The sequence below is a fragment of the Phaethon aethereus genome (genome assembly GCF_964289735.1).
Source record: "Phaethon aethereus genome assembly, chromosome: Z".
NCBI classification, from domain to species: Eukaryota; Metazoa; Chordata; class Aves; order Phaethontiformes; family Phaethontidae; genus Phaethon; species Phaethon aethereus.
The window spans coordinates 32,968,359-32,983,121 of NC_138577.1; the positions used below are offsets into that span (position 1 = coordinate 32,968,359).

General features: G+C 36.9%; 1 protein-coding gene across 2 annotated transcripts in view; it reads left to right on the forward strand.

Annotated features, from left to right (window-relative positions):
* RIC1 (RIC1 homolog, RAB6A GEF complex partner 1) overlaps positions 1-14,763 on the forward strand; it is a gene marked incomplete at its 5' end in the record, with an annotated part of 50,419 nt that overhangs the window by 5,550 nt on the left and 30,106 nt on the right. For both annotated transcript variants that reach the window (XM_082012882.1, XM_082012881.1), the window contains 2 exons: positions 4,247-4,354; positions 10,381-10,457. In XM_082012882.1, the coding sequence (XP_081869008.1) occupies positions 4,247-4,354; positions 10,381-10,457 (185 nt within the window). The remainder of the gene's footprint in view (positions 1-4,246; positions 4,355-10,380; positions 10,458-14,763) is intronic.

Here is a 14,763-nt window from a genome sequence, read left to right on the forward strand (position 1 = left end):
AAGTAAATTAGTAATAGTGAATCGGTGGCACTATTTTAAAGAATCCTTTAAAAGAAAGAAGGAAATACTAAGGATTGTGAAATTTACTTGGGTTTAAAATTCCAGTTACTTTGGATTTATGGTGACAATAAAAAAAAAAATCAAAAGTGGAGTTCAGAGCTGAACATGTTGGCTATGGATAGGCCATGCAAAAAGTTCAGAACTTCTCAATGTTCTTGGGTGTTATTTGGGCAGAAATATTTGGATTCAGTGCAACTTTATCAGTATTTTAAAAAAATGACTTTTTACATTACATAAAAATTTGAGTATGACTGTATCAACTGCTTGATGCAACATTCTTAGAATGTAGGTAAGGATATGATTTTGCTGTTCATATTTAGTACAGCTTTAATAACTACTTCTTTGTTTTACATAAAAATTATGGGGCTGCTGGTGTCGTACAGGAACATCTACAGGCCCGAGCAAGAGTTTTACTTCATAGTTTTACTAATCTTTTGGGTGACTATACATGGCAGTGTTCCTGTTTTGCTCTCTTTCTTTCTGGGTTCAAGTGAATTAATGGTAAGAGAGCAACTAAAAATAAAGGAGCACTAAGAAGTTTCAGTATCTGAACACATACATGCTGTTACGTGTTTACTTCTTAAACTTAGTCCAGTAGTTTTCCATTGTATTTGCTGACCTACTTAATGTGTTAAATGCACTATATGGATAGTTTGTCTGTCACTATGTTGACTGTTTGCAGTAGTCAAACCACAGAATCCAAATTAAGGAAAACTCTTTTTTTTTCATTATTTTGTATTCTGTCAAACAATGATTGTACCTCTCTCCAGTTAGTTAATGTATCATTTTCTTCGAAGCCCTTTAAACATCTCAATTAGGACAGACACTTGCTCCTGCGAGGGCTGCTCTTTAGGGCTGTACTATTGTCCTGTTTAAAGACTGCCTGTTCAAAGCACACATCTTTAGGGATGAAATGTCTAATTGATTTGTATTTACATCAAATGTGCTGGACTGTTTGTGTTTAGAGGAGTGAAGTGGTAATATCCTATGTCGAAGCTTGCTGAGAGTATTTGCCTGCAGGGTTTGCATATCTTGATAGATTTCTTTGTAAAAACTACTTTATATGGCTCAGAGGTCTGAGACTACTTATGCTGCTCATAGTGATTGCTTAAGAATAGGAAAAGAGAAAGATGGTGTATTTGGTTCAGTAGAATTAAGTAAAATAGTAACAATTTTAAACTGTTTTCACCATGGTTTTGGTTTTGCATGTTGTTTTATGGTGTTTTCTTAAATTGTTTGCTTAGGTATTTTGTCTTGATATTGATGCAAAGCTCATCTGTCTTAGTGGAAAGTCCAAAGGAATTCTTATTGTACAACAACAACTGATAATGAAACGAAAGTGAGTTTTAAAGTAGTTTGAGTTAGGTATCTTTGCTCATGAAGCTAGCTTGCTACCCTACTGTTTTATAAATAGTGCAATTCCTCAGTTTCAGTATTGGTCATTTAAAACACGTTTGCTTTCAGCTGTCTCTTGCGAACATTGTCATAATCTCACATCTGTAAAAAAGGCATGTTTTATGCAAAAAAGGCATTGTTGAGAAGTGTGAAGATTTCGGAGTAAGGGCTTGTGTGGAAAGTGCTCTTGTGAAAAGGTAGCCAAGGTAGCTGAATGGTGTATAAGAAGGGAAGGAGATAAAGTATATTTGACTGTGGGAACAAGAGGTTCTGTTGCTCTCTTTTCAGTAGCATTAACTAGAGCATTGGAGAATTTGTTTACTCTGTGGTAATGATACTACTAATTTTTTTTTTAAGGTCATCTTTCAACCCTTTTTTTTTTTTCTTTTCACCATTTTTGTTATCCTGTGTACATCTGCTGTTGTGTTTGTAAGTGGCAGCTTCTGTTCTGCCTTACCTTACATTCCTCCAGAGAGGCAAAATGTACTATATCAAAATGTTAGATTTTCTCTGCAGCAGGTTGTGAAATGTGAGATATGCTTTTTATCTATTTTGGGAAGCTTTTGCTAGCTTTAAGTTGCAGTTTGATTAAAGAATTACTTACTCAGTTCTTTCTTTCTTAAGAACTGAAGATGTTTACTTTTGTTCTGTAAACAAATTAAGTTTTTTTTAAACTTAACTCTATTTGTTAGGTCACTTGCTATGTTTCCGTAATCACCAGTTTCTCCAAAAGCTGTGGCTCTACCATTAATATTTACAAGAAGCAGATTTTAAGCATTATAAAGAGGGAGGATCAATATCTTGGCTTATTTGAGACAGTGTGCATGTTTCGTTAGTTATGCTTAACTAGATTTCTCTATAATTTTAGTAGCTGCATGCAGAAGTATGGAGAGGGAAAAAACATGTTTTCGTGACGCTAACAATGGAGAGTTGTTTTTTCTAACAGAAACAAATGTAAAGATTTAGGCAAAATTCTGTGTCACTACATTTAGAATCTAAATCCCTACTGTTTGTGTACAGGCTATGAGTTGAACCTAACCAAAGAAAAGTATTGTACTAACCTAGGCCCTTATTGTTATTAAAATGTGTGTTTAATGGCTTACTGTGCTTGGGGCAAGTAATTAAAATTAGGCTGATATATTCCTGTTTATAGAACATACTCCTGTGCTATTATACACCTTTGGGCATGTCAGACGTAATAAATGACTTCAGCTGTAAAATGACCATTTCTCTTGCATGAGCAGAGCAGGGTAGCAAGCAGCCCTTCTTGCTTTGTTAACCTTGTAGCAGTTCACACTTCTGTGGGAAGCTTGTTAACAGGCGGATAAAGTTTGTATGTTAAGGTTTTCCTGACATAGGAAATAATGATTTTGAGTTTGTGGAGTACGTGGCAGTATATTGTATCAGTGAAATATTTATGGTTTAACCATTAGCTAAGTAGCCTTTGTGACCTATTGAATTAGAGGTGGGTCTGCTTTTTCATAAGAAAAGAAGTTACTTAAACTGCACAAAGATAAAAATGATTGCTTGCACTCTTAATGTTAATTCCTTTAGTCCTCATCTATAAGACACAAAATGAGATCAGTCTAGAAATTAGTTTGTATAAATTTTATACAGGTTCTAAAGTGTAATGGCAGCTTTCTGGTGCATAAATATCACAAGAAATTCCAGTATAAATACTGTCATGTTCTGTAAGAGTAGCAATATAGAAAGAAAATTGTGCATTAATGAGCTTCTAATACTTTTTGTTGCCTGCTGCTAAAATGCGTGAAGCACAGAAATGCCTTAAGATCAGTCTCCAAATCTCTAGGGAGAGCATCTGTTATGACGTTGTGGGGAAGCCTTTGTTAAGTGTGGTTTAACTGAAGTTAGTTTAACTGAACACTGAGGAAGTACAGGTGTCATCTAACCAACATATATGCACATATTTGTCCCAGTGGTGGAGGGCAGCAGAAGGGGGAATACCTGTCTAGGCTGAAAGCTATTACTGGTTCAAGAGCAAGAAAGTACAAACAGTTCTTAAATATATTTAAGGAGGAAGAAATGTTTCTAAACACTGGAGCAAGGAAAGGTAACTTTCTGTTAAGTTTTTGTGTCACAGCTCTCGACTGCTTTCATGAAGGGGAAGGAAGACTTAGTGCCTATGGTAGCTTTGTCTGGGCTTTGTGACCCCAAAGCTCTTCTCCATTCCCAGGAGGAAAGGTGCTAATGGTTGCATCTTATCATATGCAAAATCATTTCAGCAAACTGTAGAGGTAGATTTTCTGCACAATTTCTGGCAACCTTTTCTTGAAGAGATATAAACCAGACTTCCTGATTATCATTCTATATTTAATACAATGGCCCATCCATTTAGTAGAAACAAAGCAAATGGATTGTACAAAATACTCTGTGCAGAATATTTAATCCTAGTTAATTTGACAGTTCTGTTCATTATAGGAGCCTGTTTCAGATGCCTTTGTTCAACTTAAGCATCAGTCACTCTTTGTCTAAATTGAAACTTCTTCTTCTGTATTCTGTAATGACTCCTTTCTGGGCACATGAAATACTCTATTTAAATGTCATGGGTTTTAAAGAGTGAGATTAGGAATGACAGTGTGGCAGGAGTTCTGCATTAAAAGCACCATTGTGTAATGCATTGTCAAATATGCACTAATTTTTCAACCTCGCTTTTCAACGTGAATGTGTTGTTGCTGTTAAGGAAACAGAGTTGTTTACAGTTATATCACAATATAACAAATATCCCATTCCTTCTAGATACAAGATATAATTATTTTTTTTTTCCCTCCAGCCCAGTGTATTAATTGTAAGCTACAAGGAACTATCAAAAGCAGCGTCTCAGTTTGGACCTTATAAACAAGCAGAATGGCGGCCTGACAGCACCATGATAGCTGTTTCAGTAAGTAGGGGTTTTTCTTCTAACTGTGGTTAAACTATTGCAAAGAAAGTTTTGTATTGCTAATTTCTGTGCTTATACAAACTTGGAGATTGTATATACATTTAATTTATCTTTATCTTGTGAAAATATGTAATAGCACCAAGGTTTTTTTGGATAATAGAAGCTTTCTTTAGTAATTTTCATTCATTTTTTCCCCCTGAAGAATGAACTGCAGTTCTTTGTATTAAAACAACGTTTAGATATATTGGCTAGGGTTGATCCAACATCTCATTACTTTAGTAATCTGGTCACAAAGAGTAAGGGAATTTAAAGACATGTGAATCAACGAAACAGTTGAGGAGTTAGGTGACATAAGCATACTTAGCTTGATAAAGGTGACATTATAGTGGGGGTCTGCTATAGGCCACCCAACTAAGAAAACAAAGCGGATGAGGTCCTCTGTAGACAGATAGGAGCAGCTTCACATTCACAAGCCCTGGTCCTCATGGGGGACTTCAGCTACCCCACTATCTGTTGGAGGGGCAACACAGTAGGGCATAAGCAATCCAGGAGGTTCTTGGAATGCATTGGTGATAACTTCCTTCAAGTGACAGAGGAGCCAACAAGGAGAGGTGCTATGCTGGACCTGGTTTTCACAAACAAGGATGGTCTGCTGCAGAATGTGAAACTACAGTGACCATGAAATGGTAGAGTTCAGGATCCTTAGGGCAGCAAGGAGCGTTCACAGCAAGCTCACTACCCTGGGCTTCAGGATAGCAGACTTTGGCCTCTTGGCAAAGGCAGGGACTGGCAGAATGAAGAACTGCACACAGTAGGAGATCAGGTTCCAGACCATCTAAGGAACCTCAAGGTGCATAAGCCCATGGGACCTGATGAGATGCATACACAGGTCCTGAGGGAACTGAGGCAGATGAAGTTGCTAAGCCACTATCCATCATATTTGAGAAGTCGTTGCAGTCTGGTGAAGTTCCCACTGACTGGAAAAGGGGAAACATAACTCCCATTTTTAAAAAGGGTAAAAAGACCCAGGGAACTACAGGCCAGTCAGTTTCATCTCTATGCCTGGCCAGATTATGGAGCAGATCCTCCTGGAAACTATGGTAAGGCACATGGAAGATAAGGAGGTGATTAGTGAAGCTGTGTTGGTGGTCACCAAGGGCAAATCATGCCTGACAAATTTGGTGGCCTTCTACAATGGGATTACAGCATTGGTAGATAAGGGAAGAGCAACTGACATCATCTACCTGGATTTGTGCAAAGCATTTGACACTGTCCTGCATGACATCCTCATCTCTAAATTGGAGGGACATGGATATGATGGATGGACCACTTGGTGCATAAGGAATTGGCTGGATGGTCACTCTCAAAGAGTTGTGCTCAATGTCTCGATGTCCAAGTGGAGACCAGTTTAACAACTTTGTCCAGGACATGGATATGGGATTGAGTGCACCCTCAGCAAGTTTGCCAAAGACATCAAGCTGTGTGGTGCGGTCAACATGCTGGAGGGATGCCATCTAGAGGGACCTTGATAGGCTTGAGAGGTGGGCCCATGCGGACCACATGAAGTTACAACAAGGCCAAGTGCAGGGTTGGGGCAATCCCAAGCATGAAAACAGGCTATGAAGAATGGATTGAGAGCAGCCCTGAGGAGGAGGGCTTGGAATTGTTAGTTGATGAGAAGCTCAAAGTGACCTGGCAGCGTGTGCTTGCAGCCAAGAAGGCCAACTGTATCCTGGGATGCCTCAAAAGAAGTGTGGCCAGCAGGTTGAGGGAGGTGATTCTGCCCCTCTACTCTGCTCTGATGAGACCCCACATGGAGTCCTGCATCCAGCTCTGGAGCCCTCAGCACAGGAAAGACATGGACCTGCTGGAGAGGATCCAGAGGAGGGCCACAAAAATGATCAGAGGCATGGAACACCTCTCCTGTGAGGACAGGCTGAGAGAGTTGTGGTTGTTCAGCCTGGAGAAGAGAAGGCTCCAGAGAGACCTTATGGCAGCCTTTCAGTGCTTAAAGGGGGCTTACAAGAAAGGGGGCTTACATGCCCCTGTAAAAAGTAGTGTTAGGACAAGGGGTGATGGCTTTAAACTGAAAGAGGGTAAATTTATATTAGGTATAAAGATGAAGTTCTTCACTATGGGGATGGTGAGGCACTGGAACATGGGAAGTTGTGGATGCCCCCTCCCTGGAAGTGTTCAAGGCCAGGTTGGATGGGGCTTTGAGCAACCTGGCCTCGTGGGAGGCAGCCCTGCCCATGGCAAGGGGATTGGAACTACGTGACCTTTAAAGGTCCCTTCCAACCCAAACCATTCTATGATTATATGAAATAGGGTTTACAGGTGTTTCAGAAAGGTGGGTCTTAAGAGGATAAAACTGTGGCTTTATTAAGGTGCAGTATCTTCTGCTGTTTAAAAAAAAAAAAGGAAGGCAGTGAGAGCACAGAAACAAGGGACAGTGATACATAGACTCTTCTGTTAAGAGTCTTAAAGGAAAAGATGAGATCTTGTCTCACATGGAAATAAAATCTTGCTTTGTAGCTGGTGCTGTGCTTACTATTTCAGCATTAGCATAAAAATTTATTTGAGGTACAAGGTAGACAAAGCAAAGGTGGGGTAGAGTTTATAGGAGTCAGAATATGCAATGATACTGTTGGTGACTTGTTGGTCAGGCCTTACATTAGAACCAGGTGTTAAGTTGTGGAATTTTCTTTTTCTAGCTTTTAAAATCAAGGCTATTGTATTTAAGATTTTCTTGTGAGAAGATGCAGAAGAAAATAATGAAATAATTAAGTTGATTATGTGGGATTACAAACTGGATAACAGCTACTGTATTTGTTGGTACACCGGCTTAATTTCCTAATATAAACCATCTTTTGTGGTTAAATTAACAAGCGTAATGCTTTGTAGTTTTTAAACCAATCAGATATTGTTATCTTAGTGGAAAATACCAGATGGTTTATGGAATAGTTCGTGTCTCTACCAATATCATCAGAACTCTAAATCAGCTAAAATTCCTGTGCTCCCATTTTCTTGTGTGCAGTGCAGGGGCCGACTATTCTGAGTAGTTGGTTTAGAATGTTTAAATCACCTGAAAGGATCTCATGGAATCAATGCAGTAAAGTATTTCTGTTAGTGTCAGATTGTATTTTCAATATAATATTATTATTATATTTCAATATTTCATTTTATATTAGCAAATGCTAATAGTTACCAGCAAAGGCAAAAAGGAGTCTTCTGTAACATTTACTACAAATAAAAAAGAATTCTTCAATTTTATAATACAGCATATCATCACAAGTAAACTATCCAAACACATTTTAATCATACCTTCATGCAGTATTTCAGAAGATATTTTAATAGTTATATTGAATTACTTTACATATTTTGTTTTTTTCTGTGATGTTTGGATCCATTTGCTCAAGAGACCTTATGGTGCAGCTGAGGGTCAGACTAACTTCAATTTCTGCCAGTTCAGTTACTGTACTTTCAAGTATTTCTGCAGCTAAATGGGTAGTTTTCTTTTTTGCAGATGATGTCAGAATCTAATATAGATTAGTTTGTACTACTAATTTTGTTGATCTGTATTAACTTCAGTTAATTACTGAAGTCCTGTGATACAGCTAAAATACTAGCTTGAAAGCTGAGTTAGGTGATTTAGTTTCTCACCTGTTATTACCTGTGCTTTTGAGTTTCTTGACTGTAGTAGTTTTATGTAATAATAAAATTATGTTGTACTTTGTTTTCAAGAGGGTGAACAAAAGGCATAGTATGTACTTATTAGCCAAGTGTTACATACACTTTTTTTTTAATGACAATGATGGGGAGGCTAGTCTGGATTTAATACCCACTAAAGCAGTGATATGCAGTGTTTTTTGTTTCTGAATGCCAGAGTGTTCAGAGCATCTCTATGAAAATAAATCGCTTTGCAACATATGCTTTGAGGTAATTATTATTTGTGCTGGACGCAAACTTTGGTCTAGCATATAAGGCTTTATAAAATACCTCAAGTAGCCTTAATGGTATGCAGTTAAAGTTCAGCATTTCTCACACTGTCATCGTCCCCTACCAATTCTAACTTTTACTACCAGCATCTTCTATTGCTAAACTGTTAGCAGATACTCTGATTTTCTTTTTTCCCTGATGTGTTGTAGTTTCTTCTCTCATATTGCTCCATTTGTAATCTTTCCAGTGTTACTGGAAAATATTTCGTATCTTGTCTAGATTAGTACGTATACCCAAGTTAGCTAATTCTAGTAGTTAAACTTGTGAATTGGGTCAAGATCTTCAGTACAGAGAAGTATACAAGGCATTTTAATCCTTCCCCTACAGCTACAGGCTGTCCTCTGATACAGACAGCTCTTCAGTGTGTATTTCCATAGCTAAGGCAGAGCTGTATTAGACATTGTAGTGTACTAGAAACTATGTAGTGAAATCTTGTGCAAGGTGCTGAATGTTTATACTTTTGACTGTCAGAGATGAGAATGATCAGGGAACAGATGACAGTGGTGGTTACTTTAGCAAGTTTCATTGCAACAGACATTTCTAAAGCAATGTAGAAACATATGTGAATGAATATGATCCATTTGCAAGAAGTGTGTGGTTGAATGCTTCTGCATTTCATCTATCTCTTCATGGAATTTGAGGTTCTATTTAGAAATGAACCTGTAACAACAGCAACTTTGTGCTTTGAATAGTGTTCAGTAAAGCCCTTTGTACCTTAATATCAGTATAAAGACTCTTCACAGTATTGTTTTACTCTTTCTTCCAGGGTAAGATAACTTACAAGTTAAATATTTAATGATGTAATGAAAAGAACCTGTAAAGATGTTAGAAATGAGCACGTTTCTTTTACCACATAATACCTTCTCATGGTATTACTGCACATAGAAAAGCTTCTATTTATTTTCAGCCCATCTCAAGCTCACCATTGTGGTTCAGATTTTATTCTTGCATGAGAAAGATACTGGCTTTGAATGAGAATAATCGTGTTTCTTCGACTCTGAAGCTGAAACAAATTTCTTTCATGATGAAGCAAAATGTTTGGCTAGGGAAAAACATGGCATGTGTGAACTGAAAAACTGAAAAGAGTGTTACTTTTTCCCTTATTCAAAGAAGGGGAAACCAGCCTTGCAAAGCAACTTGAAACCACGCGTTTCAGTGCTTCTTGTCTCCAGTAATAGTGCTTTGGGTACATGCCCAGCCCATATTAAAATGATCGGATGGAAAAACTGTTTAGCCAAAGTGCCTGTGCTGATTTACTTGAAGGATAAATTTGTGCTTTAAACAAATCATACTTCTTTGAACAACTAACCTTACTGGTCATCTGCCTCTCTTGTGCTTATACAAACATTGGATCAGCTTCTAGTCATGACTGGAACATCTGATAAATAAATAATGTATATTTGTTCTCCAAATAACGTTATAGTTAGAAGTCAGTCTTCCAGAATGACAGAATATGAGTTGGGATTGAATTGTAGTAGAATTTTTTTCAGACACCGGAAGATTTTTGGAAAGGTGTTGTGGTATCTAAAGATACTGCATGACATGAGGGTTTTTTGAAAACTACCTGGATGACCAGCATCATCCATGCGGTGCCTAGCTTCTTTGCACTCTGTAGTGTCCGTATGTGTTCAATATGGAGGTGTTGCTCTGAAGGCTTGCTACCTTCTACTACATGCTTTTTGCATTAAGTCTCTTTGTTGATGGGAATTAGGTGCCCAGGTTCTAAGTATCTGATGTAGCTGCTAGGTTTTATATATTTATGTGAATCGGAGGTAAATTCTGCTGGTCACATACATCAACAGTGGTGTTTTTCCATTTTTCTGCCGAGTGATCTATTCAGTGAGCTTTAAGGGCTTGTACGGGTTTTACCTAGAATGAATTTCAATGCACAGTTTTTAAATATAGCTGAAACTTGATATGAGTGTGTATTTGTGTTCAATATATGAGACATATATAGAAATCACAATGGTCTGTATAGCTTTTACTCATGCAGATAGATATATATCTTATCAGTGTTTTTCTTTCAGACTGCAAATGGATACATCTTATTTTTTGAAATCCCATCAGCAAGAGACAAGTATCTTTATGAGCCAGTGTATCCCAAGTAAGTATTTTAAACTTTATTTGCATCCCCACAGTGTGGAAAAATATGACTAGACAAGACCTCAGCAGATTTTATGATAAAAAATATTTCCTTCCAAAGTATGTTTTAAAACTTGATGAGTATATGAAGCATCATTCCTATTGAGGTAGTGCAGAAGAGAAGTTGGTCTAACTGGTTTGCTGTGTGCAGGTAAGTCCACCTTATAAGCTCACAAAATCCTGAATAGCAAGGTTAAAATTGTCTAGTTTTGTAATTTGAGGTAGTCTGTTGAATTCATGATCTGTAACAAGCTTTAATAATTCCTTTTTGAGTAACTCAGCTGAGTAAGTCATGTTGCTTAGGAATTATTAGCAGATCCCTCTCCATCCCCCAACTTTGTAATAACTTAGAGATTTTTTTGAAACAAATGGGGAATAAATTCGCAGTATTTTGGAAAGAATAGGAACTATTTTTAGTAAGAATATGCAAGTATTTTAGCTGCAGTGTGTTATCTTGTCATTATCATATTTTTTTTGTGAGATGCAATACATTTTTATGTGTTAAAACGTGGCTGTATGTTTGATGTATTTGTGGTTGACTTAGTGGACTTCTAATTTGACAAAATTGGAAAATATTTAGGACAGAACCTCAAGGGATGTATTTATGTGTGTCTGTGTGTTTAGATAGGCAGAAACTGCAGTTGTTGATTGGATCAAATTTACCACAGGAATAATAAAACACTCTTGATTTCTCATTGGCTAGAAACTTGTGGGGCTTTTTTCATGTTCTTAACACGACTTAAAGTTGATCAGTGGGTGTATCCAAATGGACAGCTATGAAGAGTATTGGATAACCTATAATGTCATGTAAGAGGAAAACATTTTGATTTTTTTTTTTAAAACATAACAGTTAAACCATGAGATAAAAAAAAAAAATCAGGTCTTCATGAGCATCCAGATTTTAAGCACTTGTAAAGAACTGAGAGTTATAGGAAGAAATTACATGGTAGGTAGTAAATTATTTCAGAATGAATTCTTGCTTCATCGAGTGCAAAATTTTGTATGTGTTACTACTAAAATGCATCTTTTGGCCTCTGAAGTAGCCCAGAAAGCTCTGGAATTAATGGGATTTACTGTTGCAGCTTACTTGTCTGTTTTCCAAAAACTTAATACTAGTGTAGACGAGTTATATTACATTACATTACTTGCCTTTTCTGAGATGTGAAAAGTCAGCTTGAAATACACTATTCATATCTGACGTACTGTAATCAGGGAAAAAAAAAGACAACATGTTGCTGCAACTTGTTGATATAAATTAAGGGATAATATATCTTCAGCTGTACATAGTGCAAAAGACTAAAGAGTAGTTTATTGTATGTTCTCCTTGTTCTATTTGGAAAATGTTTTTTTTAATTGGCAAAATCTGAAAATATATGGAAATATGTATAAAATACGCAATAAGAGTTAAAAAAGAAGCTTTGGAAAGTTTGTTTAGACATGCCACATGTAGGAGGGTTGAAAATATCTATTAAGCAACTAGGGATTAACCAGTCTAGCTTTTATATAAAAATTAGTAATTGATTTGTGTTGTCAACCTTAAAGTGTGTGTTTTATGAAAAAGTCAGTTAGCTGTGTGTTGAATGATCAGGATTTTAAGATATATTTGCATAGCCCAAAATGGTATAATGCGGATTCTGTGCATGAATAAGACAAGATGTTTGTCCCTAGAGTGTTTACGATTGGTTGCTCACAGTCTCCTAAGACTAATGCATGTGCTTAACTTTAAGAAGATGAATGATCTCACTGAATTTACTGGGATTACTAGTCTGTCTATTTTTAGCCCTTACTTTTGAAAACCTACCTAAATTTACTACTGTTCTGGTTATGTTAGATCAAAAGAAAGGCACAAGCATTTGTGTGTGGATTATGCCTGCTGTGATTAACATAAAATTATTCTATTAACTATGGTGGCATGAACTTGTTTTGGTGCAGATACAGTGCCCTGTCCGTAGACAGTATCACTAATTCACTTTGTAGATCAAATACTAAGAAAAAAAGACCAAAAAAGCCTCCAACCCAAGGTGACCAAACAGACACACTAAGCCTAAAGCCCAGAACTAAAACAACTTCCTTCTTGCATATGTTCATTTTCCAGAGACGGTATTTCACTGAAATACTTGGATTTCATTTCTACTGGACTGAACACAATAAAAAATTAATTTTGTTAACTCTGAAGCCATTAAAAGTCAGTGAAAGGCCTCAAATATGACACCTCACTGTTTTCTCCTACTGTAACTTGGCTTCTTCCTCTATATTGGCAGCAATGATTATGCAGATGTGCCTTAAGTAAAGTTGGGTTGCTTACTCCGATGAGAAAACTAAACCTGTTGATCTCCCTTCTTTACTATTCCCTGTTCCCTCCCCTGGATTCCAATAGCTTAGCTTGCAAGTTGGCATATAATAAAAGGCTGGCATTAGAAAATGATGACCTCGAAGTAGCACTGAGGAGCAGCACTGGGAAGTTCAAAAACATGGAGTGACTGCTCAGTGATACTTGTATGATAATTCTTGTATGATGCTGCATGATAAACCAATTGCTTGCAACATTGTAACTCTCATGCAAATGTTAATTACAACTTGTCCAGCTCTGACCTAGGTGGTTATTTACCTATGTTTGGCAAAGTGAATGGGAGGGTGGTGATTTTTACAGAGAGTATAAAGATGTCAGGCTGTCCTTGCATTAGTGGTGTGATAGGCCAGCTGCTGGAAATGAGTAAAAACAGTGAAGTGGGTGGACAACAGTTTCAAAGGTGGGTCTCCGCACTGCATATTTGAGATAAAGTGGGTTTTTTTACAGTTTTTCTCTTTGGACACTTCCACAACATACTAAAAAGTTAAGAGATGTTCTAGAATATCATCAGTTGTATGTTTTTGATTGTGTGATTTTTTTTTTTTAGCTAGTGAGCACACTTCTGTTAGTGGTCCTAAAAGTTCTGTCTTACTCTACTTTTAAAATAATTAATAATTCTTGATGATGAACTGTCTATATCTACTAACTTTTTGTAAGCAGAATAAAGCATGTTCTCTAGTATCATGTCTTTAATGGACAGTTCTGACAGAAACATAAAATTTCAATGTAGTGACAACAAAAATAGAGGAAAAATCTCTTCAGCTTGAACAGAATTCTTAAGCAGTGCAGGTCAGCAGAATGAAGGCATCATGCACTGGGAGTACAAACCAGTAACATCCTCAGCTGCACCAAAATCCTGGTGCAAGAGTTTCTAGTTTGAAGTTGAGCTTGCGGCTACGTTTGATCCCGTACAAGTGAAAACATTGAGAAAGGTTGTGTTTAAATTCTCCTGTCAGCTTAGCTCTCATTTAAATGAAATGTATATGTTTTATCGTAAGTAAAAAAAAAAAAAAAAATCAGAAAAGTAGTTGATAAGATATGATAGACAGCCACTTTCTCGACTTTAGATAGTTTTTGCAGTCTTCCATATTGGGACACTGGTAGCTGCAGTAAAGTTACAGCTTTATGTGTTATTGATATTTTTTAAATAACTGCTTTAAAATTTGCTTGATAATGGTTTAGACTTGATCTGAGGAAGAGGACCAAAAAAAGTTGCTGAAAATAAAAATCACTCATCATTTGTCTGTGTGGGAGAGGGATGTTTGTGGAGTAAAAAGTACAGTCATTCCAGTTTATAGTTGTTATTGCACAGGCTTATTACTATATATGGCTGTTGAGCAAGATGATCCAGAAGAGCTTGTCTGTATTTGATCTGTTAACAAAACTATTCTAGCATACAGTTATTGTGTAAACTGTAATTACACTTGCAAAAGTTTTTTGCTGGTACAGATTGAACGAAATGCCTCGAGGGTAAAAAAAACAACCAAACAAAAACCGGATGGTAAATGACAGAAACACTTTTGCTGTTTGTAACTCAGTATTATATCTAATCACAGTATGATTTTTTTTTTAGATTTTTTTTTTAGGGCCAAGTCTGTGTCTTCTCTCCCAATCTAATCAACACAGGTTTAGTAGAAGAGCTAAAGTGTGAGCTGAGGCTAAGCTCCCATGTTTGAATGCAAGAGTCTCAGCTTCCCCTAATCTTTTAATAGTGTGAAATAACCAGATTTTGGAAAGTAAGATTGAGTGAAGTCCCCTTGCCCACTGCTATTGTATGTTTAAAACCAGACGGAAACAGAGGCTAGGAAAATGGATTTCCTGTTTAAAAATGCCCATTTGGCTTGACTTCCTCCTTTTTGTATCAGCCTGTTGTAATGGTCTTTATATGCTGAAATTCAGTGTTTTAATCGAAGTGCTG